The sequence below is a fragment of the Rhododendron vialii genome, chromosome 8a (assembly GCF_030253575.1).
Source record: "Rhododendron vialii isolate Sample 1 chromosome 8a, ASM3025357v1".
Classification (NCBI taxonomy): Eukaryota; Viridiplantae; Streptophyta; class Magnoliopsida; order Ericales; family Ericaceae; genus Rhododendron; species Rhododendron vialii.
This window is the reverse complement of record NC_080564.1, coordinates 6981228-7005675: the sequence shown is the minus strand read 5'-3', so window position 1 is coordinate 7005675 and position 24448 is coordinate 6981228. Positions and strand designations below refer to the sequence as shown.

General features: G+C 39.4%; 2 protein-coding genes and 1 non-coding gene across 5 annotated transcripts; 2 read left to right on the top strand and 1 right to left on the bottom strand.

Annotated features, from left to right (window-relative positions):
• The first annotated feature begins 2082 nt into the window (after nt 1-2082).
• On the top strand, nt 2083-2158 carry TRNAQ-UUG (transfer RNA glutamine (anticodon UUG)). Its single transcript has one exon. It is a non-coding gene; the product is annotated as a tRNA-Gln (tRNA).
• Nucleotides 2159-7079: 4921 nt separating this feature from the next.
• On the top strand, nt 7080-12619 carry LOC131335120 (probable WRKY transcription factor 3). The gene is made up of 4 exons (XM_058370333.1): nt 7080-7768; nt 9800-10521; nt 10641-10799; nt 11822-12619. The coding sequence occupies exons 1-4, from the start codon at nt 7352-7354 to the stop codon at nt 12102-12104; spliced, it is 1581 nt and encodes a 526-aa protein (XP_058226316.1). The 5' UTR covers nt 7080-7351; the 3' UTR covers nt 12105-12619.
• Nucleotides 12620-13226: 607 nt separating this feature from the next.
• LOC131335119 (uncharacterized) lies at nt 13227-20734 on the bottom strand. 3 transcript variants are annotated; one of them, XM_058370331.1, is made up of 12 exons: nt 20025-20151; nt 19635-19692; nt 18954-19054; nt 18061-18392; nt 17581-17664; nt 16851-17333; nt 16184-16319; nt 15928-16090; nt 15626-15754; nt 14149-14343; nt 13919-14041; nt 13227-13583 (listed from the first exon to the last, which is right to left on the bottom strand). In XM_058370331.1, exons 4-12 carry the CDS (start codon nt 18317-18319, stop codon nt 13470-13472), a joined length of 1686 nt encoding a protein of 561 aa, XP_058226314.1. In that variant the 5' UTR covers nt 18320-18392; nt 18954-19054; nt 19635-19692; nt 20025-20151; the 3' UTR covers nt 13227-13469. The 3 variants fall into 3 exon arrangements, with proteins under 3 accessions (XP_058226314.1, XP_058226312.1, XP_058226315.1); XM_058370329.1 differs by lacking the exons at nt 19635-19692; nt 20025-20151 and adding an exon at nt 20168-20734; XM_058370332.1 differs by lacking the exon at nt 19635-19692 and having other exon boundaries at nt 20025-20049.
• Nucleotides 20735-24448: the final 3714 nt, after the last annotated feature.

Below are 24448 nucleotides of genomic sequence, written 5' to 3'. Positions count from 1 at the left end.
AGACAATGATTTCAAAAACATAAAATATAATATACGTCGAAAGAGTAAACCGTTGAAAATATAGGCAAAATCACAGTGAACAATTAAATAAAAACGGAGGAAGTAATAAAATTCTCATAATTTTATTCGGACCTACTCAAACCAATGTCATAATTTTCACTTATCCCCAGACCAGACGCTAGTTTCACTTTTCTGTATCCATTCATCTGCAAGAGAGAGAAGTGTATTATTTATTACTTTCTCTGTCTCATATTTTTGGTCATGTTTTATTTTTTGTATCACTCAAATAATTATTTATATCTTACAGTCTATAATGTTTTTTACGATTTCGAAAACTTTGTTTAATAAAATTATTTAATCGATCAAACAAGATCCATATTTAATATAAAATTTGTTTTAAATTAAAAGATATAGCCAATTTTTTAGAGGTCCCAAATAGTAAACATGACCAAGAATATGGGACGGAAGGAATACTACTTTTCATCTTTCACCGTAACTAGGGGAAAAAAACCTCCAAAAACTCTCTATCTTCTCTTTTCTATCTTTTTCTTTCCTCATCCGGGGGTTACGATCACCGAAAGGTTTGAACGAGTCATGAACCAAGTTGCTTAATAAACATAGAAAAAAAAAATAGAATGAGAACTCTCATACAAACGTTGGTATGTATCTCTATTTATGTACATCTCAATGAACATGTGTATGTATGATGTATCTTCTCCTATTCCCTTGTACGAGATACACATGTATTGGAGTAATTAATCGACATGAACGTAGAGATAATCATGATGAGCATAAATATTTCCTTAATTTTGTAACCGACATTTCAATACTAAATTATTATTGTTACAGTAAAACAATACAGGTGACTAGGTGAGGAGTTAATCTTAAAAGGTTGACTTATTCACGGAGCCGCGTAATTTCGGCTATCCATTTCGGCTTTAGATGATCCGGATTTGAATGAAACTTTTTTGAGAAAGAGTTTGCTCCAGACCCTCCAAAACACTCTTGGATGGCCGCGGATTCACCTCCGTAAACAAATGTTCATGGAACCCTCCGCTAAAGAGATTTTCTCTAATCCTAAATATCAAATATGTATTTTAAATAAAAAAAAAGTTCTAACAGTCCATACATTTCTAAGCGTGAAGCGAAGCGAAGCGAATACTGGATTAAAGCCCGGCCAGTGACGACCTTTCAGCCCAGCGCTTTCTGGCCCAACAGGCTTACCCGCGCCCTATTGCTCGGTTCAGACCTCAAAATATTCGGCCCACCACATTCATACTCCATCTGCTTAAATTTACATGAGTTGATATTGCCGCACATGACACAACAAGAAAACTACTAAATAGAAACAGCAGGTAATGCAAAAGGAACAAGGATGAAAAAAAAAGGCATCAAAACCGAGGACAAACATCCCAACTGGGTTGGCACGAGAGTCTTGGACAATCGCGCGCCATCCTAAACCCAAACAAGGGAGGGTTGGCGAGGAACCATTAGAGATACATAATGGCAATGAAACACAATCCTCCAACAAAGTGGAGTAAAAGACCCCAGTCCCCAGGCTAATCCCATAGAACAGAACAATCCCCCAGAACAACCCTCCCTCTATGAACTTCTGTATTAATAACAAAATCCCTGAGAATCGCCAACCATTTTTGTGCCGAAATTCAGCAATCCAAAAAAAGCAACAGCAAAACCAGATATAGCAGCAACCATCAATTTGAGACCGAAACCGGCAGCTTCAGCATACAGAATTAGCATCCAAGCAGACACCAAAGCAGCAGAAGTAGCATAATTTTGGGAACAGAAGCAGCACCAAACACTTGAGAGCAGAAGAAGCGCCAAAATGACAGTAGAAGCAGCAGTTACAATGGTTGCAGAATTCCACAGTAAAAAAAAGTAATCACTCCATTAGCAACACCATTCTGCAAACAAGAAACCACAGTTCCTCTTTTTTTGAACAAGTGCTCCAGTTGTTAGGAAAGGGCAGTGGGAATGGCTGATTAAGAGCGAGCCCCTTCGCTTAATGCTTGTGATTGTAATCAATTAGTTTAATGATAAAACTTGACAGATTGGGCCCATCAAGGTTCCATGGTGCATGTAGTGGTTTAGCACTCTGGACTTTGAATCGAGGACCTGGGTTCGAATCCCGGTGGGACCTTCCATCTATCACTTCACTATTTTTTTTTGGTTTATGTGGTTATATTGATGATTCCAAAAATTTGGTTTGTTACTATATATTCTAGTAACTGCATGTTTATTATCCCTTGTAACCATGCAGCCATCCCATTCTTAGACAGGCTGTTGATGACTGGATCAGATAATGATAAATGCAAAGCGATTTGGAGGGGCTCTGAGCAAGTTGTGGAGGAGATAGTGACCGGGCAATCAGGAGTCACATACAAATCCTGGTATGACGTTCGACGCGATCCGATAAGAGAGAGAGAGAGAGAGAGAGAGAGGGGTACAACGTGATTGTTTGGCTAGTCAATTGGAGACTTTTCACGCTAATTCCGTAAAGAGAAAAACTTTTATCACGGTTGTTTTCGTGAATAGTGTTTACGGAGGTGCATCGAAGTAATCCGGACTGTCCAAAGCCAAAACGGACTGCTGGGATCATTCAGCTTCGCAAATGGCTCATTCGTGGGTCTTCGGTAAACAACAGTGCTATTGACACAAACAATGCACACACAGATACTGCACAGATTTCAATGTAGGATCCACTACGGGTCTCACACAAATAATCCGAGCTGTTCATTAAAAGTAAAACATTTTTTTAAGGGCCCCTGCGAACAATCAGCTCAATCCGATACCTAGATGATTGGATCGAGCACCTATAGGTATCAGATTGAGCTGATTGTTCGCAGCTCTTAAAAAAATGTTTTACTTTTAATGAACAGCTTGAATCATTTATGTGAGACCCGTAGTAAGTTCCACATTAAAATTTGTGCAAAATTTGTGTGTTTATTGTCTGTGTGTTCCGTAAAAGTGGTTTCTAAATGAACGGTACTACAGTTCCCGACCCCAAAGGGATCCCGATGGGATCCCGACGCCCCACCGGGCCCACTCTGGCCATCGGAGTGTTTGGATTGAACACCTACACACATCGGATGCCGTTGATTCTCGCATAGGCCCACTCGTTTTTTTTTTTTTAGAATTTTTAGACGGCTCGGATCGGCCGTCTCGGATCGGCAGGCCGATGGCCGGAGTGGGCCCGGAGGGGAGTCCGGATCTGATCGGAATCTCTTTGGGGTCGGGAACTGTAGCACCGTTCATTTCTATCACGTTGTGGATGGAGGAGGGGGCCATTAAATTGGAATTTGGAAGGTAGATAGATGGGCTCATCAACAAGTGGACTGGCAATAAATTTTGTGCGCATGACCGTACAAGGCCCCCCTCCCACACAGGCCGCAGTTCACGATACTTGTCCAGGAGTGATGTTCGCTGTATTTGACTCTCAATGACCGACTTGATAAATTTTTTAGTACAGTTGGCGGCTACCTACTACGGTGACAGACGGGTGCGAATAGATCTCTTATAGTTATTCAGTCAAGTTTTTATATAAGTACATTTTATTAGACACTTTTGGCAAATTAGGAATGTAATCTGTTCTGGGCTAAAATATGTTGGTGGGTGGAATGGCCGAATGGGTTGGGCTAAAATTATTTGAGCTAAATTGTACATGTAGATTTTTTTGGTTTTTTTCAAAGTTGACAGGGGCTATAATCCACCCCAACATGTATTTAGTTCCGCCCTCGGACTCGCCTTTGACAGTTCGAATCACTCGCGATAGGCATGCCGTGGTTCCAAATCACTGACTTCACTGCGAAATTCAGGTGCAAAACTGCCAACAAGCTGCCCATTGGAGCATTTTCAATGGCTTCCCAATTTGTGTGCAAGAGCTCTAGAAAATACACTCCAGTGGCTTACTAAAAATCTTGAATAGAAAGAAAGATTTTTGAGAAAATAGTCCAAGAAATCCAACAGTTATGACTTAGTCGTGATGGATTAGGTTAAAAATAGGAGTTCGTCTGAATACTTTGTCAGGTTTTTTATGGCTCAATAGATGGGCAGAAAGAACTTGTGCTGTTCTTCAATGCTAGGCATAGTGGGCTACATCTCTGATGAGAATTGTGTAGTTAAATTTGTGTTAGTTTTTGTACCTGCCAGACCAAAATGATGGAGAGAGGCGATGAGTGTAATAACTTTCCCTCATGGGCGTGACCAACGGGATGCCCATCACGCCCAAGAATGTTCAGTTGTGAGTCTATGGCTACTTTTCCCGATCAGGGTCGTCACCACATGACGTTCTTGCATTAACCATTGTCCCGATTAGGAATATATATGTGTGTGTGTGTGTGTGTAGGCCTCATCCACCAAATGTAATGCAGTTGATATGCCAAATTTTTGTAAACTAGTCTTAAGGTTCATGAGCATGAGGCATTGATTATAATTTATAGTATGCAAGAAGAATATTCAAACATAGAATGGTTTGCAAGTTCCTAACGATGATCAGAGTATCAGTAACCGAGCATGCGCAAATTTTCCCCTTTCTGTTACCCTCGGACTTCTGCAACAACTCAGTACACATGACAACATGAGTATGCAGAAGCAAGTCCGCAGAAGCATAAATAACTTCATAATCCTTCGATTGTGTGTTTACTGATTTTGATTGTGTGTTTACCGATTTCGATTATGAGTTTACTGATTTCAATTTGTGGGTTTATTGATTTCGGTTTATAGATTTCAATTTGTGGGTTTACTGATTTCAATTTGTGGGATTTCGATTCAGAATTGAAGTTTTGATTGTTGGCGGGCAGAGGTCGTGGATTCTGTCCAGGTTTGTTTCCCGGCGAAGCTCTAATGACGGATTTTGGTTGGGTCCTTTTTTTTTTGTGGTAAAAATGATGAATTCGAGCTCGAGCCGAGCAAACTCGTTTATTCCAGACCGAGTTGTAACGAGCAGAGCTCAAACTTTGTACATGTTTGGCGAGCCGAGCTCGAGTCCTGATTTTTTGGCTCGATTCTGATCGAGACGAGCTCGAACATGCCAATACTCGGCTCTACTCGTATAACCCCTAGTTCAGTGCCGACTGTCGCGGCTCTTAGCAAAATAAAATATTTTAAGGTTGTGATTAGAACTGCAAACAAACCGAACTGCTCGCGAGCAACTCGTGGCTTGGCTCGACTCATTTAGTAAGTTTTAGGCTCTTTCACTGAATGAGCCGAGCTCAACACCTAAAACCTTGACTCGGCTCGTAAATACCTGGCTCGTTAACGGCATAAACTTGAGTTTTTGTAAACGAGCCAGAAAGTGGAGTTATTTTTAGATCTATATTGCATATTTTTAGATTTCAAAAAACCCATTATTTTTTAGCTTCAAATTGATTTCTTAAAAAATAAGAATTTATTTTACGTTCCGAAACGGGGCGTTACTCATTTGCATGCGATGGATCCTAACCAAAAAGCGGAGTTACGGTGGACCCAGGACAGAGTCCAATCAATCCAATTCAATTCCTGTACTGTGCACTGCAGTGTACCCCGAGTCAGTTTCGGGTTGGCTTGAATTCTGGGGTGGGTTTGACAAGTGGTGACGACACGACACGAAAGGAAACGAATGCTTAAATAATCTCTCACCCCATGGGGTCGTCGGTGGGGCCAACGAGCAACCACTTTTAACGGCTAAAAAGCGGTAGATGTGTCGTGTTCAGCTTCCAGAATTGACCGTCCGGACGGAGATCAAAAAAATTAATTGTAGTACTATTGAAGATTGACGCCAACTTGTATCTGGCTCGTCTCGAGTGGGATGGAAATTACCAGAACATAGTACTCATGAAAAAGATTTCTTCCTTTCATTAAAGAAAGTACTATTAAGGTTGTGTTCCGTTCAAAGTTCTTAAGAAAAATGTACTGAAATATAATTTTTAAGTTTAAAAATAATAAATTTATTAAAATAATTTTGTACGTAATATGAATCTTATTTGATAGATCTCGATGAGATTTTTTGAATGGTGCAAAAAAAGTTTTTTTTTTTTTGTTGTAAATACATTTATTTTTAAGTTAGAAAGTTGCAAATAACTACTTATTTTGTAAGAACCGTTATTTAAAAGTAGCTTCTACTAAGGGGGTACTTGAGGGGTGTTTCCAGTAGGCAATAACTTAAAAATCACTTAATGTTGGTGGTAATTGATTTTCACTCTCTTTTTTGTCTTTAAAAAAATATACATACGAAAGAGAGTGTGAAAATCAATTTCCTTGTTGAAATATCAAGTTATTTTCATTAACCAGTAAATTGTTGATGGGATGCAAAACTTTTTGTTTTCTTTACTTAGCATGAACGACTTGTCAAAATACAAAAATTTGTAGCATAAAATTGGTAATGGAAACATGGCTAAATGCTCGTACGTAGTGCTATGGAGGACAAATAATGAATTTCTGTACATAAACATGGCCTAATAATGCTCGTACATAGTGCCATGGATAATTAATGAATTTCTATGTATACATAAACAAATCTTTATTTATATTTTTTGATCTCACCAATTTTTTATTCACACCTACGTCCCAAACGGCAGTGTGAAAGCATTTTTCATTTTCTAATGTTGATCTGCTGGGTACAAGTAGAACCACTACTACTACCTTCCACTACAAAATGAGAGAGAAGTACAACTACCACTACTAAGTATATTTTTTTATATTTTTAAGGAAATTGTTTTTGACACTATCTTTTTAGTAATTGACACTTTATTTTTTTATTTAAAATTATAATAATACATTTTTATTTGTGAAAAAGTGGATGAATATTAACAAAATAAAAGGTAATTGAATAATTTTATATAAGATAAAGACAAAAAACATAGTGTCAATGATTAAATATGGAGTATCAAAATTATTTTTTAATTTTTAATCCAATAAGTAATTAAATAAAGAAGGATGAAAAATGTCTTTTTCCGTTTGTTTAAGCCCTGGGCCCCACCATGTTCAAGATAAGACACAAAATAATCAATCCCGAAAAAGACACCACTCACAAATACGCATGTGGACCTATATATGTCTTCGTTATCCATCCGATCAGGCAATTTCGCTCTCGCTCTCAATTCTTAATCAGCATTTACGTTTTATATTTGTGCTCGTAGGCTGTAATTTTAAAAAAGACACCTTGCATATATGCATGTTATCCAATCACTCACATAAACCCCTGAGGCTTGTACGTTTTTGGTCTCAATTCACTATCGATATTTACGTTTGCGTTTTCAATTCTCGCTTTCTTTAATTTTACTACTACTACTACAACTTATAGATCCAGAACAGCAGAACAAGAACACCCAATAGACAGACCAAGTGGGAAAGAAAGATGGCGAAGACGGACGGAGCTCAACGGCCGACAATCACGCTCCCGCCACGGTCATCAATCGAGACCCTTTTCACCGGTTTGAGCCCCGGTCCGTTAACCCTCGTGTCCAACTTCTTCTCCGATTACGATAACTGCCCCGAATCCGACTGCCGCTCCTTCTCTCAGCTCCTCGCCGGCGCCATGGCTTCTCCGGTCGCCGCCGCCGGTACCCCCAAGCTACCCAACTTTTTTCCCGACAATTCGGCCAAGGAAGGAGGGAATTCTGGTGAAGAGAAATTAGGGTTTAAGCAGAACCGACCGGTGAATTTAGTGGTTGGGAATTCTTCTTCTACTCATCCTCCTCATGTGTTTATGATTCCTCCTGGGTTGAGTCCTTCTGGTTTTCTTAACTCGCCGGGTTTCTTCTCGCCTCTCCAGGTGAGTTGCCGAGTTATACTCTGTACTGTGTTTTTTTTCCGTTTCCGTTTTTAATTCACAGAGAATACTTATAAAACAAAACATTAAAGTATACCACTTTCTGATAATTTCATGGAACGCAAAATTGGTGGTGAAAGTGTTGATTTTGGTTCGAAATATCCGTGGTTTTTTTTTTTGGATAAATATTTGGCCAGTTGCACACCTCAACTAATCCTGAGGCCCAATCCCACCGTTCACTTGCGGGGAACCCAATGAAAGATGGAGCAAATTGCTTCGTATGGACTCGCCCCAAAAAAGTTGATAGCACCCGTGAGGTTTCGAACCTGAGGTCAAACCTAGACCTCAGGAGGGAGCAAATTCAAAACCTTAGGAAGGAGCAAATCCCTATGCCCCGGGCCTTCACCACCTATTGAAATTTTTGTAAACCACATGTTTTTTGTGGCCGTTAATTTTGTGACTTACGAAGGGATTAATTTTGTAACAGATGAATAAAATTTTCTCTTTCATCTTGCCAAAGAAAAAAAGAAATCTTGATAAGTGTGAAGACAAATCCTTTGCATTTGAATCTTACCCAACGTCTTGTGGTATTTAAGATACAATTAAGAAGAGAGCATTAATTATTAACTAGAGTACTTGTCTGTGCATCTGGACAGCTTCAGCACTACTATTGAGGATGAGTTTCAACTCAATATTGTTATTGCAGTTTGTCAGTTATCTTGAGGGGTGGCCCGGGCGGAACGGTAAGGTTGTTCCAATGTGACCCTGTGGTCACGGACTCATGGGTTTGAGTCGTGGAAACAGCTTCTCCGTTTGCAGGATAAGGCTGCGTACATCCAACCCTTTCCCTGACCTTGTAGTTGCAGAAGCCTCGTGTTCTGGGTAGCCAAGTGTGCAATTTGGGGGCCCACTAAAATTTGACAGATTTTGAACTTAGTCCTGACCTATATATCTATGCCCCCGATACACAAGGTCTTAATTAGCTTGACCTTACTGGAAATGGTGATCAACTAGATACGAAGCTTTACCAAGTGAGGCCCAAGTCAAGAACCACTCAATTCAAAAGGTTTAGTTTTCCTTTGTTGTGACATTACCCAATGTTGAAGATCAAATATATTGCCGGAGGGTTAAATGGAAACATCTGTGGTGGCCACTTGATCTGATGTAGGTAGGAATTATGAATCGAATTTGTGGAAAATGCGGAAATAAGTCACATTCCAGCGAATCTGGAGGATACCGATGATTTAAAATTTTACTATGGTGACTGACAGAAGATACTGTTATACCATCGGTGGGTGCATTTGAAGGTGATGAAACTGTTACTATTCGAGCTCCATCGAGAATTTGTGATTTTTTAGTTTCTTGGGTTCACCTACAGATGTTCCTGTAGAATCCTTTACTTTTAAAAGCGTTGTACGCAGTGCGTATTATCTGCTAGCTAAGGCTTCCTCCCCTCCTCCGAAATTCACCCCACCTAAATCCAGTTTACAAATCAAAAGGTATGACATTCAGAATTTCAGGCCCATCCAACTACTTTTGTCCCTTTTGGTGCTCATTTAAATTTCATATGTTCAGTCATGTATGTTCAAGCTATTATCCTTTTGGAAATTAGGATACTTTAGTGGATAACTTAGCAAGGTTGGTTGTATTACTTGTATACCTGGAATGTAGGGATGATGCACCTACGCCATTGTATGGGTTCAAGGTACAAGCCATCGTTTTTTGTTCGGATGATATACCTACGTATAACTGGTCCTCAAAAGTAGCGTGCAATATGTGGCAGCTTCAGATAATTGTTTAGCAGGGTCATAGGGAAATTCTTTTCCCCACATGTAGGCAAAGTAGCCTGCCTCCACTTATTCTAATTATGAAATTCTTTTCCCCACATGTGGTTACCAGATTGACTCCGAATTCTTACACTAAACAAAGCAAACGGTGTCAACTGTCATGAGACATGAAAAGTCTAGACAATACATAATCCAATACATAGTGGCACCCTTGCACTCATTTAACTGCCCATTCAATTCCATGCAGAGCCCCTTTGGAATGACCCACCAGCAGGCCCTTGCTCAAGTTACGGCTCTTGCAACATTATCCCAATCTTTGATGCAAGCTGAACATCAACCTTCTTCGCTAGCTACTTCTGAAGCAGAATCATGGTCACAATATCAATCCTTTCCTTCCAACACAACAATCCAACAACAGGTGCATTCTGTGATATCAGAACCTGAAAATTCCTTTATGGAATCATCAGAAGCTTCTCAATCCGAGAGGAAATGTCAACCCCCTCCTGCTACTGTGGACAAACCTGGGAATGACGGGTACAACTGGCGAAAATACGGGCAGAAACAGGTCAAGGCAAGCGAATATCCGCGAAGCTACTATAAGTGTACGGAGCTCAATTGCCCTGTCAAGAAGAAGGTTGAGCGTAATTTTGATGGGAAGATATCTGAAATTACGTACAAAGGCCAGCACAATCACGAACTTCCACAATCCAACAAACGTGCTAAGGATGGAACCCGCATGAAACAAAATACAAAAAATCAGTCAGTGCCGGAACTTGGTTTGGTGGGTGAGACAGAAACGAGCACTTCAAATGAAACTTTTCATTCAGTTTCTGAGAGAGACCAGAGTCACCAGACATCTACCCAACTGACACTTGTTCAATTGCCGGAATCAACAGAGAACATTAAAATGAGTAACGCTGAAATAGTACCTAATGAGGGCAATGATGATGAACCGAATCCCAAAAGAAGGTAAGTTTAGTACTTAGGTCTATGCTTTCCAGTTCTTATTGATGTGAATACTTCCTCTCTTTTTTCTTTCTTTCATAGGTCTATGCTTTCCAGTTCTTATTTAGATGTTTGCAATGTAGGAACACAGAGGTTGGGACTTCTGAGCTAACTTCGTCGCATAAAACGGTCACAGAAGCCAGGATTGTTGTGCAGACAAGGAGTGAAGTTGATCTTTTGGATGATGGGTTCAAGTGGAGAAAATATGGGCAGAAAGTGGTCAAGGGAAATGCTCATCCAAGGTGATAATTTTGTCTTTATGTTGGTATTGATTGCAGACTAGGGATGATCAATTCTTCAAATAGGATCATATCACCGATGAGGTCTTTTTCAATCATGCAAGTTTTTTTTTTTTTTTTTTTTTTTTTTTTTTTTTTTTTTTTTTCCGGGGTGGAGGGGGCGGTTGGGTGGGTGGTGTTCTATAACTAAGCATTTCCCTTACACATATTTTGATTTCTTCGTCATTTCAAGACTTCAAAATTTCTCATTCCTCAGTTACTGTCCACCGCTCTTCAGTTGAGTTATTGTAATTTTCTACTGGAATTCTTTTCTTCATTCTACTGTGTCTACTATGAAATCTTCAATTAGGTAGCATACTAGTGGTGTTTATGCAAGAGCCATGATCCCCTGTGTCTGATGCCTTGTTATTGCGAGCAGGGTAGCCCAAATCTAAGCATAAGATGTCAGTTTCTGTTAAGCCCTCCCATTCTTTACAACTCAAGCTTGGTATTATTTCGCGTATGTTGGAATCTGCATGAATAGCATATGGTGGTTGTCCATATTATATTGCTTCCGATCTGTTCTTGTTCTTGCAACAGATTCCATTTACTTTCTGTGCCCCCCCAAAAAAGATAAAAATGGGAAATGTAGAAGCATATGAAAAAAATGGGTAATGTAAAAGCATTGGAGTTCACTTTACAACAAGAATAATAGTATTCTTGTAATCACCTAACAATGGGGGATATGGGTGGGGGAGGACTGGAGACAACCCTATTCTTTGGCAATATATGCACAAAGCACCTGCTCTCAAAAAGTTTTACCACTGAAATAGTGGGCCCCCTATACCTCCAAAGATCGACGAACTCAAGGGAGGTTATGCCTTGGAACCATGCACCTGAATCAAAGCAGAGGGCATGTCTAGAGACCTCATTCAATTTCTGTGCTCTTTACCTTGCTTCATTCATTCAAAATTCAGAGCATCACACAAATTGGAGTTAAACTTTCTTTCAGAATAATCTCTGATGCTTCTGTATTTTATCTGCAGGAGTTATTACAAATGCACTTATGCAGGATGCAATGTTCGTAAGCATGTTGAGAGGGCTTCCTCAGATCCCAAAGCTGTTGTAACCACATACGAAGGGAAGCATAACCATGATGTTCCTACAGCCAGAAAGTCTAGTAACAACACAGCAAATAGTAACACATTGCAGTTGAAAACACACACGGTAGTTGCTAAGAAACCTGCTCTACGTGAAGAAATGGAATTTGGAAGCAATGATCGAAGGGCAGTTTTTGTACCTCTGAAAGAAGAGCAAATCATGGCATAATCTTCATGGGAAAATCTTAAGAGGCAATCAGTGACCTCTCCCAATGCCCATTCTAGCAAGATGGAGTATTGAGAAGAGAAACTATTCTTGAAGGCTTATTGTCACTCCAATAAGTAGGACCGCTGAATGTATACTACATGCATCTCATCTGGCCAAAAAACGGAAAGGGGGAGAAAAAAAAAGGAAAAAGAAAAGAAAGAAACACGTTGTGTGCTATATGTAGCTGCATCACATTGTCCTCTGTATGTGTAAAATCAGAGCTGGTGGTGTATGTTGTTTGTATTTTGCCGAGTGTATGAAGAATATGTTTAATCGTTTATATTTGAAGTTCATGTTGAGCTTCTCACTTGTCTTGTTGATCCCACATAGCAGGCTTAGTGCTCATAGCTGGCAACAGGGTATGGCTCATTTGTGTGATTTCCAAATGCATAAGCCTATCTGGGCAAATAAAGCTTGTTCTACCATCTGGCACCATCTATTGTGTGCAGTGATAAAGTTTAGTGCAAGATTACTGATTTTGAATCTAGTGAAGTTACTGAAGTGCTTATTATGCTTGAGTTACCTTTATTCCTCATAATTTGTTAGTAGATCCCGCAGGATTGGGGGCGCAGATGACTGGCACACTAAAATTTCCAATTCGTCTTGACTTGATCATCGCTCATCTTTTAAGGGGTATTTGTCCAAACTTAGATTCGCTTAACCAACGCCCCAATACTATTTGGGGATTTGTCTTTCCTGGATAAACAAGCAACTGAAAAATTGAATGGGTCTTGATGATGCCGTTGGCTTAGGAATAGCTTCAGATGTCTTACTATTTAGGGATTTGTCTTTCCTGGATAAACAAGCAACTGAAAAATTGAATGGGTCTTGATGATGCCGTTGGCTTAGGAATAGCTTCAGATGTCTTTTAAGGCTCGACAATTAGGGGTGTCTGGAACCGGTTACGACTTACACGCACCTCAACTATTCTCCTTTCTAGTCTGGTCAAACGCAGGTCATCCACGCCGGGATCAAGGGATTCACAAAATATTTCTCCCTTGCGGCGTGGTTCCAATAGGTTGCAGAAATCACTCCAATAGGTTGCAGAAATCACTTTTACATCTAAGGTACGTTGAACATTAGGAGTTAACTGCAGATACCATATATAACAGTAAAGCATTTCAATGCAAGCACGATTTTGAATGTTAAGCATGAAAGAACGTTTATTTATATATATATACTATATACAACAATTTCTCTCTCTCTCTCTCTCTCTCTCTCTCTCTCTCTCCCCTCATTGGAATGGGAATTGCAGGGAATCCAACTGTGCATATAATCAACAACTCGGTCCTCCCACACAAGGGTGTTGCAGACTCTGATCGCCGATCAATCATCATCAATAGTCACTATAGTCGGAATTTGGCCACGATTAACAAAGTCAATCTTGTTTAGTCTCACACAGCAGAGGACTTTCTCCGGCAGTTCTTCTGGTTTCTGTGCCTGTTTGCAGTAATAAAAAATGAGGAAAATCGACAATGACTACTTTAACAGACAACTGAAGGCTTTTGTTGGGCGTTCGAAGTCAGCAGAGATCAGTTTTAATAGAAGAAAATGCAGTGAAGTTATGTTCAATCATCCTCGAATGAAACGGTCAGTAGAATGAAGCCGGAATGAAAAGGTTGGTTGGAATATGCATCCTGACATCTGTTGGCTAAAAAGATGGCAGGATATGAATTATAGATGGAATGGAATGATTCTTCACCAACTACGCTGAGGCCATTCCATCCTTTTCCCAAACTCATTTCAATGAACAAATCTCTCCCCAAGAATAATACCTGGATTGTTAGCCCGAGATCAAGTATCCCATTTCGTAAACGCTCTCGGAATGCTTCGAGCCCCTTCCTCGCTATGTAGCTGAATCGATGAATGTCGAGGTCAACCTCAAAGTAACCGGGGCCCTGCATTTATACAGGAGGGTAAAAATCATAAGGTCCCATCCTTCAAGTCCACACCTAATAATAAGTGAAAATGTGTGAGCAAAAAAAAGGAGGATTTGGTACTCCACCTGATAGAAGCTGTGTTGAGGACGCGAAAGGACTGGCTTCTCATTGTAAGCATGCAAAAGCTTCTTTTCAGTAGAACTTGATGCAAGTTCATCTGGATTGGACACCCCAACCATGATCTTTAGCCTTTCTCTGTATGGAACAGTGGTTTCTTTTGCAAACCCTTTAACCTTTTCCATGTCATCTTCAATCAATCTCTGTAGAACAAATGAATAGCTTTTAACCTACCATGCAAGGGATCAACCGAGACTCGGTGTATAAAGAGAACCGAGGTGAAATTGGGCAGCAGCAGCACTTCATTTGGACTGACTCAAAGCATTACTATTATGCATTTAACTCCAGTGAAACCAAATTTCCTAAGCTAACTTAGTTTCATCTGATCCGAAAATGAGGGATCCCGCTTTTGAACTTGCAATTCTTGCAGTTCAATTTCCAGTAGAATGATATCTAGAAGGTAAGTTCCGGATCCAAAAAAGAAATAGAAGAGAAGTTCTGTTACCGTGTTGCCGTTTCAGAGATGTTTTGGAAAACTTTCGAAGGGGCAAAATGAAATAAAATTATGTAAAAATGTGAACTAATCTGAGTTCATAAAAGCCTGATAATTGATAACCAAACATGTTTAGCTTTGTAGATTGATTGACTATTTCCTTGAAAGCAGAAAGTATAAAATCCAAATGTAAAAGTTTTATGGAACAAAAATTGTCAAGCATTGTCAAATGCAATTGATATCAGTGTTGACGAACCTTTTGTTTTGCCTTGTTTTCATTGTTTTTTGATGTGTTCGTTATAGTTTGATTTGTTCCACTGTAGAATTGTTATCCAACGAGTGTTTCCATTTGGTCTCTTAGAATCAGAAATTTTGGCAGTTCTGACGGAAACAAATGGTAATTGTGTTCCTTGGCTAGCATTTCAAGAGCACAGGAGTGAGCACAGAACCATGGTGGTGTTGTGGACGTCAAACATTTGATCTCATTGGAAGAAAAATCTCAGGTAGCCTAGCATAATCAGATTCCATTCTAACAAAAGAATGAAGAAACTGGCATTAGGTATTGCGGATCACGCCTCCTAATTCATTGTCATCGACAATCGTGATGGGACCCGCAAGTCATCCCTTAGGAAAGTAAATTTAGAAGAATGCTACAAAGTAAAAGGACTACCACTGTACCAATACAACAAATGTATGAAACTGTTTTTTGCATGAACTGCTATGGTGCAGTGCCAACGGTTAGAAAGGACCCTAGATGCCCTATATTATGTACGGGACTTGCGAATATCAAAGACGAGATTTTCTACCTGCAAAATAAGACTTACAGTCCAGATGACGAACGATTTCATAATGCACACAGGTACCATGACCCGTAACTAAGAATAATACGTTGAAGAGACTAACTATTGGACCAAGAGTATCAAATTAACTCTGAACCAAAAACAAGAAGAACCGGCTATTAGTTCCTGAAGAGGCATATTGAATCAATGTACCTTGATGCTGTCCAGAAATTGAGGAGAGACATCTTTCTCAAAAGTCTCAGAGAGCTTGAAATAAAGAACAAGACTCAAGCCTTCCCCGTCGCTATCGCCAAGAAACATTGGGGCAGGATAGCTAGGCAACTGCCACAGAGCAAAATTGGTCAACAGATAGCAATATCAAAATTCTCAGAATCCGCAACTTTGAATTTAAGCTGATGAAGTCCCATTCCCATATCCGACCAGAACAACACAATACAGAAGTAGCAAGTTCAAGTACGAAATACATGAACGACAAGATTGCGTTGAAATAGCACCTGAATGTTGACAATTAAGAGTGCTGGCAGTATCCCATCTTCTTTGACAGGAGGAAGCTCTAGGTGTTGGGCAATGTGATTAACCTTTCTCGTGCTCACAAATAAATCAACACCAATTGGGTTGTAAGGAGTGCAATTTGTAGCAGGCAATTTCCGCTTATCTCTGAAAATCAATTTTCGAGACAATCAAATACTTAATAGAAATTTGGACGAACACAACCTTGCCACCAGTTACGCATGAAGTTACACAGCATACCTAAAATAACTATCGCCACGAAGCTTAAAATTCGAGGGTCCAATCTCAGACCAACATCCTGGAGTTGGCTTCTCTTCATTGCAACATGGAATCAGGAGCCCCGCCCTAGGACGAATCAGAATTCTTTTTGACGCACCTGCACCATATTGAAATGTGTGAATGAACTGTAATCAACACACACATAAAACCAAACTACAATACTAAACTACCAGTTCATTGCCACGATGTGAGGTGAAAGAACCAAATTTGGTAATTTTCAAGTTAATACGAAATCGAAGGCATCAAAGAACTGAGCTCATATATATATATATATATGGATTCCGGAGGCACTTAATAGCCAATGAAGGGTAAAGCTAATTTTAGAAGTCAGCCTCAGCAGGGGAGAACAGTCTCACATTGCTTGGGTGTGGAATGAGAGATCACCCAATAATAACATGAGGGACCCTTCCACTCATTCCCAACTGGTATTGGGCCCAATATGAAGTTTCCACAATATTCATACACAAAAGAAAGTTGAATTTCAGGCCCCCATGCAGATTGATCCAAATATCCAGCAAATAATCAAGAAAAAAAAGACATTAGGAAAGCACTCGCTTCACAGTAAAGAGAATTCTGGACACATTCAAAGAAAGAAAGACTCAAGCATACATACTAGTGCGACACTTACAGTATCCATTAGACTCATCCCCATCAACAGATGTCCTCTTGAACGAAAGCCTGATAACAGTGGATTTCCTTTTCTTGGAGTGTTGAGCCAGACTTGTTGCATTAACAATTTTGTCATTGAAGCTTAAAGAAGGAACTAGCCTAGGTAAGCCAGACTTCAAAAGATTCTCTTGTGTTCTGTCTTCAAAATCATTTCTGTCCTGATTTAGACAGTTAAAGCTTCCGTATGATCGATCCAACATTTTCTTGCTCTTGGTCGAAAATTCTTCAGCCTTTCCAAAGCACGCAAGTTCATAACCTTGGGCACTCATAAGTGCAAACCCGTTAGAGTCCTTGAATCCATCTTTGCTCAGAAACTTGCCTGTCTTAGCCCCATCTATTTTGAGATATGTTTCGTGGTACCCTTTGAACAACTTGTTGTCCACAAAGCACGAAGAAGTTTCATACTGAATCACCTGGCCTGTTGAAATTCTAGGAAACGAGTCTGTGTGGCAAAAAAAGAAATACAGGTAAACATTCTGTTAGAAGCACATGAAAGGTAGGGTTACTTAAGTACATCAATACACCAAATGGATCCGCACATGTAATTAGAAAAGAGAGAGAGTTCGTCCTTTGCAAACAAGAAAGTCAAGATGGAAATGTACTTTATCAAGGACGCCCTCTAACAGCTCATTTTCCAAAATAGCAATATTTATCTTCAAACATAGTCGAAATATAAATTGCTAAATTACCTCCATGCACACTACTGAATTCGTCATCTGAATCGGACTCCAGAATACTGACGGAGTCAAACCATGCTTCCTCTTGGCAAATAACTGCAAAAAGATGAAGTTCTAGTGACATTTCCAAGGCAATCAGCCATCTCTTGTAATTAATCCAGACCTTAAACTTCACAAGAAGAAAATTTTAAATACTACACTAATTAGACCAAAATTTCAAGCAGAAAAAATAGGTTTACATCAGACAATTTGGACAATGTAATTTTCCAAATTAGTTCCTTTTTTTCAGGGCATGGATAATAGAAGGATTTAGGATTTCTTAAACAATCCACTATGAGGTCACCGATCAACCACAGCAGGATTTTGTTTTTATCTTGACTCATAATTACTAAAGCAGGGTAGTTTATTACCCACTCAAGTACAATCTGGTTGCCTTAAGTCAATTGCGCAGTCTGAAACTTCGTAAACTCTCAAAGGGGAAAAAGAATATACCATTAGCATCAACCTGACTGTGGTGCCATTCCATCTGGGTGAGATGGAATGTTGAATTGGCAACCTCAGATCTTCTGCAGGTGGTGGTTGTTTGTACAAACTCACTAACAGCAAAATCTGCTATAAGAGTCCCGCTGTTCCCTTTCCTTGTCCCATCCGGAGCAAACTTAGAAAGCTTGCCATGCCTCTTTCTCGCCCGATGGTGATATTTCCTTCGTGGTTTGATTGCGTGCGGTGGCGTGGATAGACAAGTGCCCATAGTAATTTATTTGGTTTTTGCAGATCTTGAGAGTGGAAATTTTCTTCATATAGATGCCAAGGTCACCGTTGTACTGCAGAAAAAAGAACAAGAGTTACCACTTGAATAACATTAAGCATCCAATACAGACTCGCAATAACCATGATCGTAGAGGAGAGGCTGCTACGTTTTAACGGATAAGCTGAAAATCAAGGGCTCAAAAAATGCATAAAGAAGGGCCAGCTCTTCAGGAAGGTTAGTTAATGACTCTAACACTATCCTATCCTGGAAATGGAACAAGTATATCTCACCACTACCAATAAGCAGAAGTTGTAATTTAGCACACTTCAGCTCTATATTCCTCCCAACTCCTACTCCAATAATGTTCAATGGCTGCATACTAGAGAGTAGCTGTAGAAATAACTCGTCCATTTAAATGCTAGTTGGAACAAGGATTTGCTGAAAAGAAAACCATTTTCCCAAACAACGGAATTCACCGAGACACTTCGATAGTAGAGGATTCCAAATTATAACGCAATGAAAAAGACCCAACAGTCCATCTCGGCAACAATGTCCCATTTATTCATCATTCGAGCAAATATCATGCATAATGTACTGTACAGAAACTCACACCAGCTAATCGTAAAGAGCTTACATTGGTAAATAAAAGCCATTTAAGAGTAGATCAAGATTGGTGTGAGCACTGCTGGGGAGAGATTGAACAACAAACCCGCACGCTTTACTTCTCCATCTGACCTGCAGGAAGAAGATAGGGGGCAGAACAAGAGAAATTTTAGAAACTGGAAGCACTGAATGAACCTAAAAAAATTCCAAATTCAATAAAGTCATCGAACGCAATTCACAGAACTGAAGAATTATCTTGCAAAGGCGATACCAATGGGTTTTAAACAACTGCATTGTGGTTTACCACAAAAACAAAAAAACTGCATTGTGAACAAGAGCAGAAAAAATATACTCCATCTTGAAGCAAAGAACTCAAAGGGTATTGATATGCACTTTGAAATTTGATCTTTGGTGTTTGAAATTACACACAACACAAATACTTTGGCCCCGTTTAATTGCACGGAAATAATGGAAAATCAATTTTTTCATAACTTTCTGTGTTTAGTTGCCAAGAAAGTTGTGGAAGAAATACTCTCCTGCAAAATAAATCCTATCAAAAAGAAGAAATTCTAGTTTTCCTGCAAGATTCATTGTCAAGAACACGTAAGAAATACTCAAACTTCATTTTCCTTTACTTTTCCTGAAAATCCAGTTCCCACAGCAATATTCTCAACAACTGAACGGAGGAGAAAAGAACAGATCAAACACGCACACGTGAATGTATGCATCGAGGAATCAAAATCTGTGAGCCCGTGTTGATAGAGACAGCCCTAAATAAATCGAAGGGGAAAAAAAAGTCAAAATAGAAACAAATGTTAAAAAATTGTTGGAGGGTTTGGTATTGTCTGAGAGATGAAGAGGGAATTCAAATTTGAAAAAACAAAGACAGAGAGAGAAATAAGGAGTTTTTAAATTTGTGATATAAAATACAGGAATTGATTCAAAGATGCCTGCAAATGCAGACTAATTAATTAGAGAAACAGAGTGCAAGCCAATCCGCAATTCCCATTTTAACAGATGAATCTTTTTTCTTTCTTCTTTTTTCCCCTCAGACAGATGAATCATCTTTCATATGCGCTATGCAAAATCAAGAACGACGTACAAATCCAACTCAATTGTACGTTTGTCCGGTTACGGAAAACGTATACCCATTGGCAAGCACAGACCCTTAGATACATATTACATATTCATGTGTGTTGTATATATGAATTTAGAGAGAGAGAGAGAGAGAGAGGGGGGGTGGACCTCTATAGAGTCGTATTGATAGAGGGAGGAATGAGGAAGATCAAGAGGCTCGAGGATGATTATTATTATTAATCTCTCTCCTCTCTCTATCTATCTGTCTTGTGCCTCGGCAACGGCAACCGGCAGGGGAGGCGGTGGAGAGAGAGAGAGACACGGGAAGAGGGAGTGGGTCCGACGGTTGTCGGATCCTAATGCAATGCCCACCCACCAACACCTCTCTCTGTTTTTCTTCTTTCTTTTATTGGTTTCTTTATTTATCGCAACAAAACAGAGAGATTTGAAGGAAGGAGAAGAAGAAGAGGAAAGAGGACAGAGAAGCCCCTATACTTTTTTTTTTTTCAAAATTTTCAAGCCTATTTATTTGTGGGAACCTTTTTGGATGAGCGGTTATTAGATGGATTTCGTGTTTTTTCCGTGTGATTTTCAGTTCTATTTTCTTGCAGCAGAGGGAAGGTTGGGGGTCTCTCTCTCTCTCTCTCTCTCTCTCTCTCTCTCTCTCTCTCCGGGATTTCGCGGGCAATAATATGGTTGACAGAGCAGCAGAGGGAAGAAGGTTGGGGGTCTCCCTCTCTCTCTCTCAATTTGATGAATCATAATTTTTTTTAAAACTTAACTCAAATAAGAAAAAATAAAAAGTAAACCATAAACATGGAGTATTTTAAAACTTAAATTGATGGAAATTATTTTACCATCTCTCTTTTAGTACATTCCAACAAACTACAAATTGATTTTAATAAATCTTGAGAAAAATCATGGAAATTGATTTTGGCACTCCAGTTTTAACCACTGGCACTCCACTTTGTGTCTTGATAATGTAATATTGCAAAACAAAAAGTGAAGTGCCAAAATCACATCCCAAAATCATTGATAGAAAATACTAGCATGCTGCTATCAATTTTTGGCTTTTTAAAAAAAAAAATAGAACTCAAGATATTCGGACACCTTTTTTTTTTTATTTGGATAAACAAGGACAACTTTTGTACACTTTAACTAACTCTTGGGGACCATAACATCTATAGTATTTTAGAGGGCTAAGGATCCCAATTAAAGAATAGGCCAAAATCATTTATTATAGCAGGCTATGAGGTCATATCGAATTAATAGAACCACCTGCACATGTACATGTTTAGAGTATTATTATCAACTAATTAAATAAATGAATATGTTAAACAATGCGGCCCCGTTGGTTTTGGTATTTTGAATTTGAATTTGTAGGTAATGAGTATAGAGAGAAATAGAATAATGATTGAAAATATGGGTACTAGCAAACTACTCCATTACGGTGCACGTGTACTAGGCCACATACCACATAAAAGGTGTTATTACAAAAAAAAAATTTATTTAACTCAAATTGTTCGGGCTAATTTATGCGCATTAAAAATTTATGCCTTCGCTACAATTACTACTATTATAAATTTGCTTACCTTGTGGTGAGCGGAGAGCTATGAGATTTTATAGCATCTTCATGATGACGTCTGTACATTATAGTTTGTTTGTTTTTTTTTGTCAGCATTTTATACATTAATGGGCGTTATGATTAGCACAGGGAATTCAGAGGCTATTCATAGCCCTAGCCCTCAAAGTTTTACTCTCCCGTGGGACTCAAATATTGGTCACCACTGAAGAGAGGGAGATAAACAACCAACAAAAGTGGTTTTCTTATGCATGATACATATAGTTACTAACACACACTTTAGTGATGATACGGCTTGGCATGTTAGTGGTCCACACTAATTTTGGACAATCTATTAGCATTGTGTCGTGTGGCTTTAAAGACTCCAAATTTCAAACCACAAATGGAGTGGTGATGCAATGCTCGACACTTTGTACTCTCGTACTACATTGGTGAAAGTTCAAATCTCACCCGTGACATTCAATCAATTGCATTTGGATAGAGTAGAATAGATTTCTTAAATTGTTAAAACACCTAATCGTTTCCCCAAGTCTAGACTTGACAGGTTTGCTAATTAGATATGATTGAAGATTTTTTTACGTTCATGGGTTCGATGAAAAGGTATAGCTGACAGGTTCCATGTGAGAGACCACATGAAAGCCAAGTTGGTTTGTGATAAATGGAAGGGACTAGGGGGCAAGTAGCACGTGATGTGACTGTGGAAAGCCATTTTGCTTCATTCCATTGAACTTTCTTTGTAACCGGATTCCGGACTAGTTTGCGCGCTCTGAAGTTAATGACTGAAGTAACCTCCAATGACCCCGAGGTTTAAAACGTTTTAGTCTTGTAGTGGGATTCAAACTTACAAGTTTTTTTTTTTTTTTTCTTCTTCTTGTGTACTTGGCAAAACCCCTTGGCCATTCATTGAACTTCAACTACTCTCTTGAACAATGTTCCCAGTAGATCACCGGGATGGGTTCAAAAATGGGTTACAAAAACAAGAAAAACAATAATATATCCTTTGAGTTATCCCAGAACTAATTTATTAGTATCTCCCATTTTCTTTTCAAAATTTGATTCCTTGAACCTTAATAGTAGTACTCCAGTTTCCCATCCAAATGGGGGACAATGAAGTCAAAGACTCAAAGTTTTGATTTAATAAACCTGTAATTAGTCAGTTGGTATCTCTACATTTTTCTTAAAATATACATCGTATTCTTACAGGTAATAGTTGTTGGAAAAAATCCGGCAATAATAGAAATTCCAGAGAACAATTTCCATTGATACAATATGAATTACAGAATCAAGACATAATACAAACATTAAACAGAATGGAACAGTAGATATACGAAACGATTTTACAAGAAAAACAAACCGAGTCCTGTGTGATACCACAGTCTCCTTAAGAAAGATTCGCCGCCTACCGTTGGTGTTGTAGGTTCGTGTTCGGCGTCTTCCTCCCAGGGTTGGCTCGGCTAAACCGCAAGCCGTCGGAACACCGCCGTCGACCGCCTTGGCGAACTGACTACCGTCTGCCTTTCTCTCTCAAAAACGAAATTCAGAATATGCAAGTGATTTGTGGAATTGCTTGTATCTACTCCAAACCGGAAGCCTCCTTTATATAGAGCAGAGGAGGAAGGAGGGTTGAATGCAGCCATTAATCGCTGAAATGAATTCAGCCATTATGCTGCCAACAAATGCTGGAGGTTACAAGAATAAATCAGCCATCAAATGCTGAATAATTCATCATCATGGCCATCATGGGGAGGTTACGGGATTTACAAAATTCCTCACATCAATACGTCTATTGAATACGGGGCGTCCAGATACAACGAACCCGGGACTGGTTGCCTCGGAAGACCCTCCAAAATCCCGGTTTCATTCACCCGAAATTCGGTAAATTTCCAACAATAGTATCCTTGTGGGTGGGAGGAATCCACACTTGTGAGACACCTCCGACAACTGTTCCAAACAGTTCTGAAGACTATCCATTCCCATAGGAAGAAAAAAAAGGGATAGAATTTCATATTGAACACTAATAATGCTGCGACAATATATGATAAGATTGGTCAACAATAGTTGGGATAGTATTTTTTTGCTAATCGAAGTTAGCATAGTGTTGGAGTACCCGTTTTATCGGCGAATAGACCGTAAGTTCATAGGTTAGTAGTTACGACGAGAGCCAATCAAACTCTTGAGAACTCGGAATCTCGGATTCCACACCTCTTCCTTCCTCTTTCTCGTAGATCGAAGGCCCAATATAATACGTCCAGTAGGGACGCGGGGGCTCTGCTGCCCAGGGGTGGGCAGCAGCCCCTGCCCACACTCACACACACTCACACACGGCACCGTTTTGTTAAAGAAAAAAAAAAAATTCTTCCGCTTGCAATCTTAAGGAGCAGAAACGTGATTATGAGAGCTTTAGAGTTAAAATTTAATTATGTCTCTTTAGAATAATATGATCAGAATAATAAGATCTTCACGTCAATTCAAACGGATTGAAAATTGGAGCACTTAATTTTTTAATCATATTTTTTAATATATAAACGGTCTAAAAAATTAAATTAAGTGTGCCACTTTTTAATTCGTTTGAACAAGTACGAATATCTTATTATTCTAATCATATTATTTTAAAGAGATATAATTAACTTTTGTCTATAGGACTACGGTGCCGTGTGTGAGTGTGTGTGAGTGTGGGCAGGGGCTGCTGCCCACCCCTGGGCAGCAGAGCCCCCGCGTCCGTCCAGTAGACGTTATGGCCTGTTCGGGATCCTTCCACGGCCTACAACAGGCCTTGCGGTCTCAAAATTCTACCAGACTTCAGTTCTCGCATGGGCTTTGCATTCTAAACGGGCCAAGTTCGGGTCAATTTATCATCCCCTTCAACG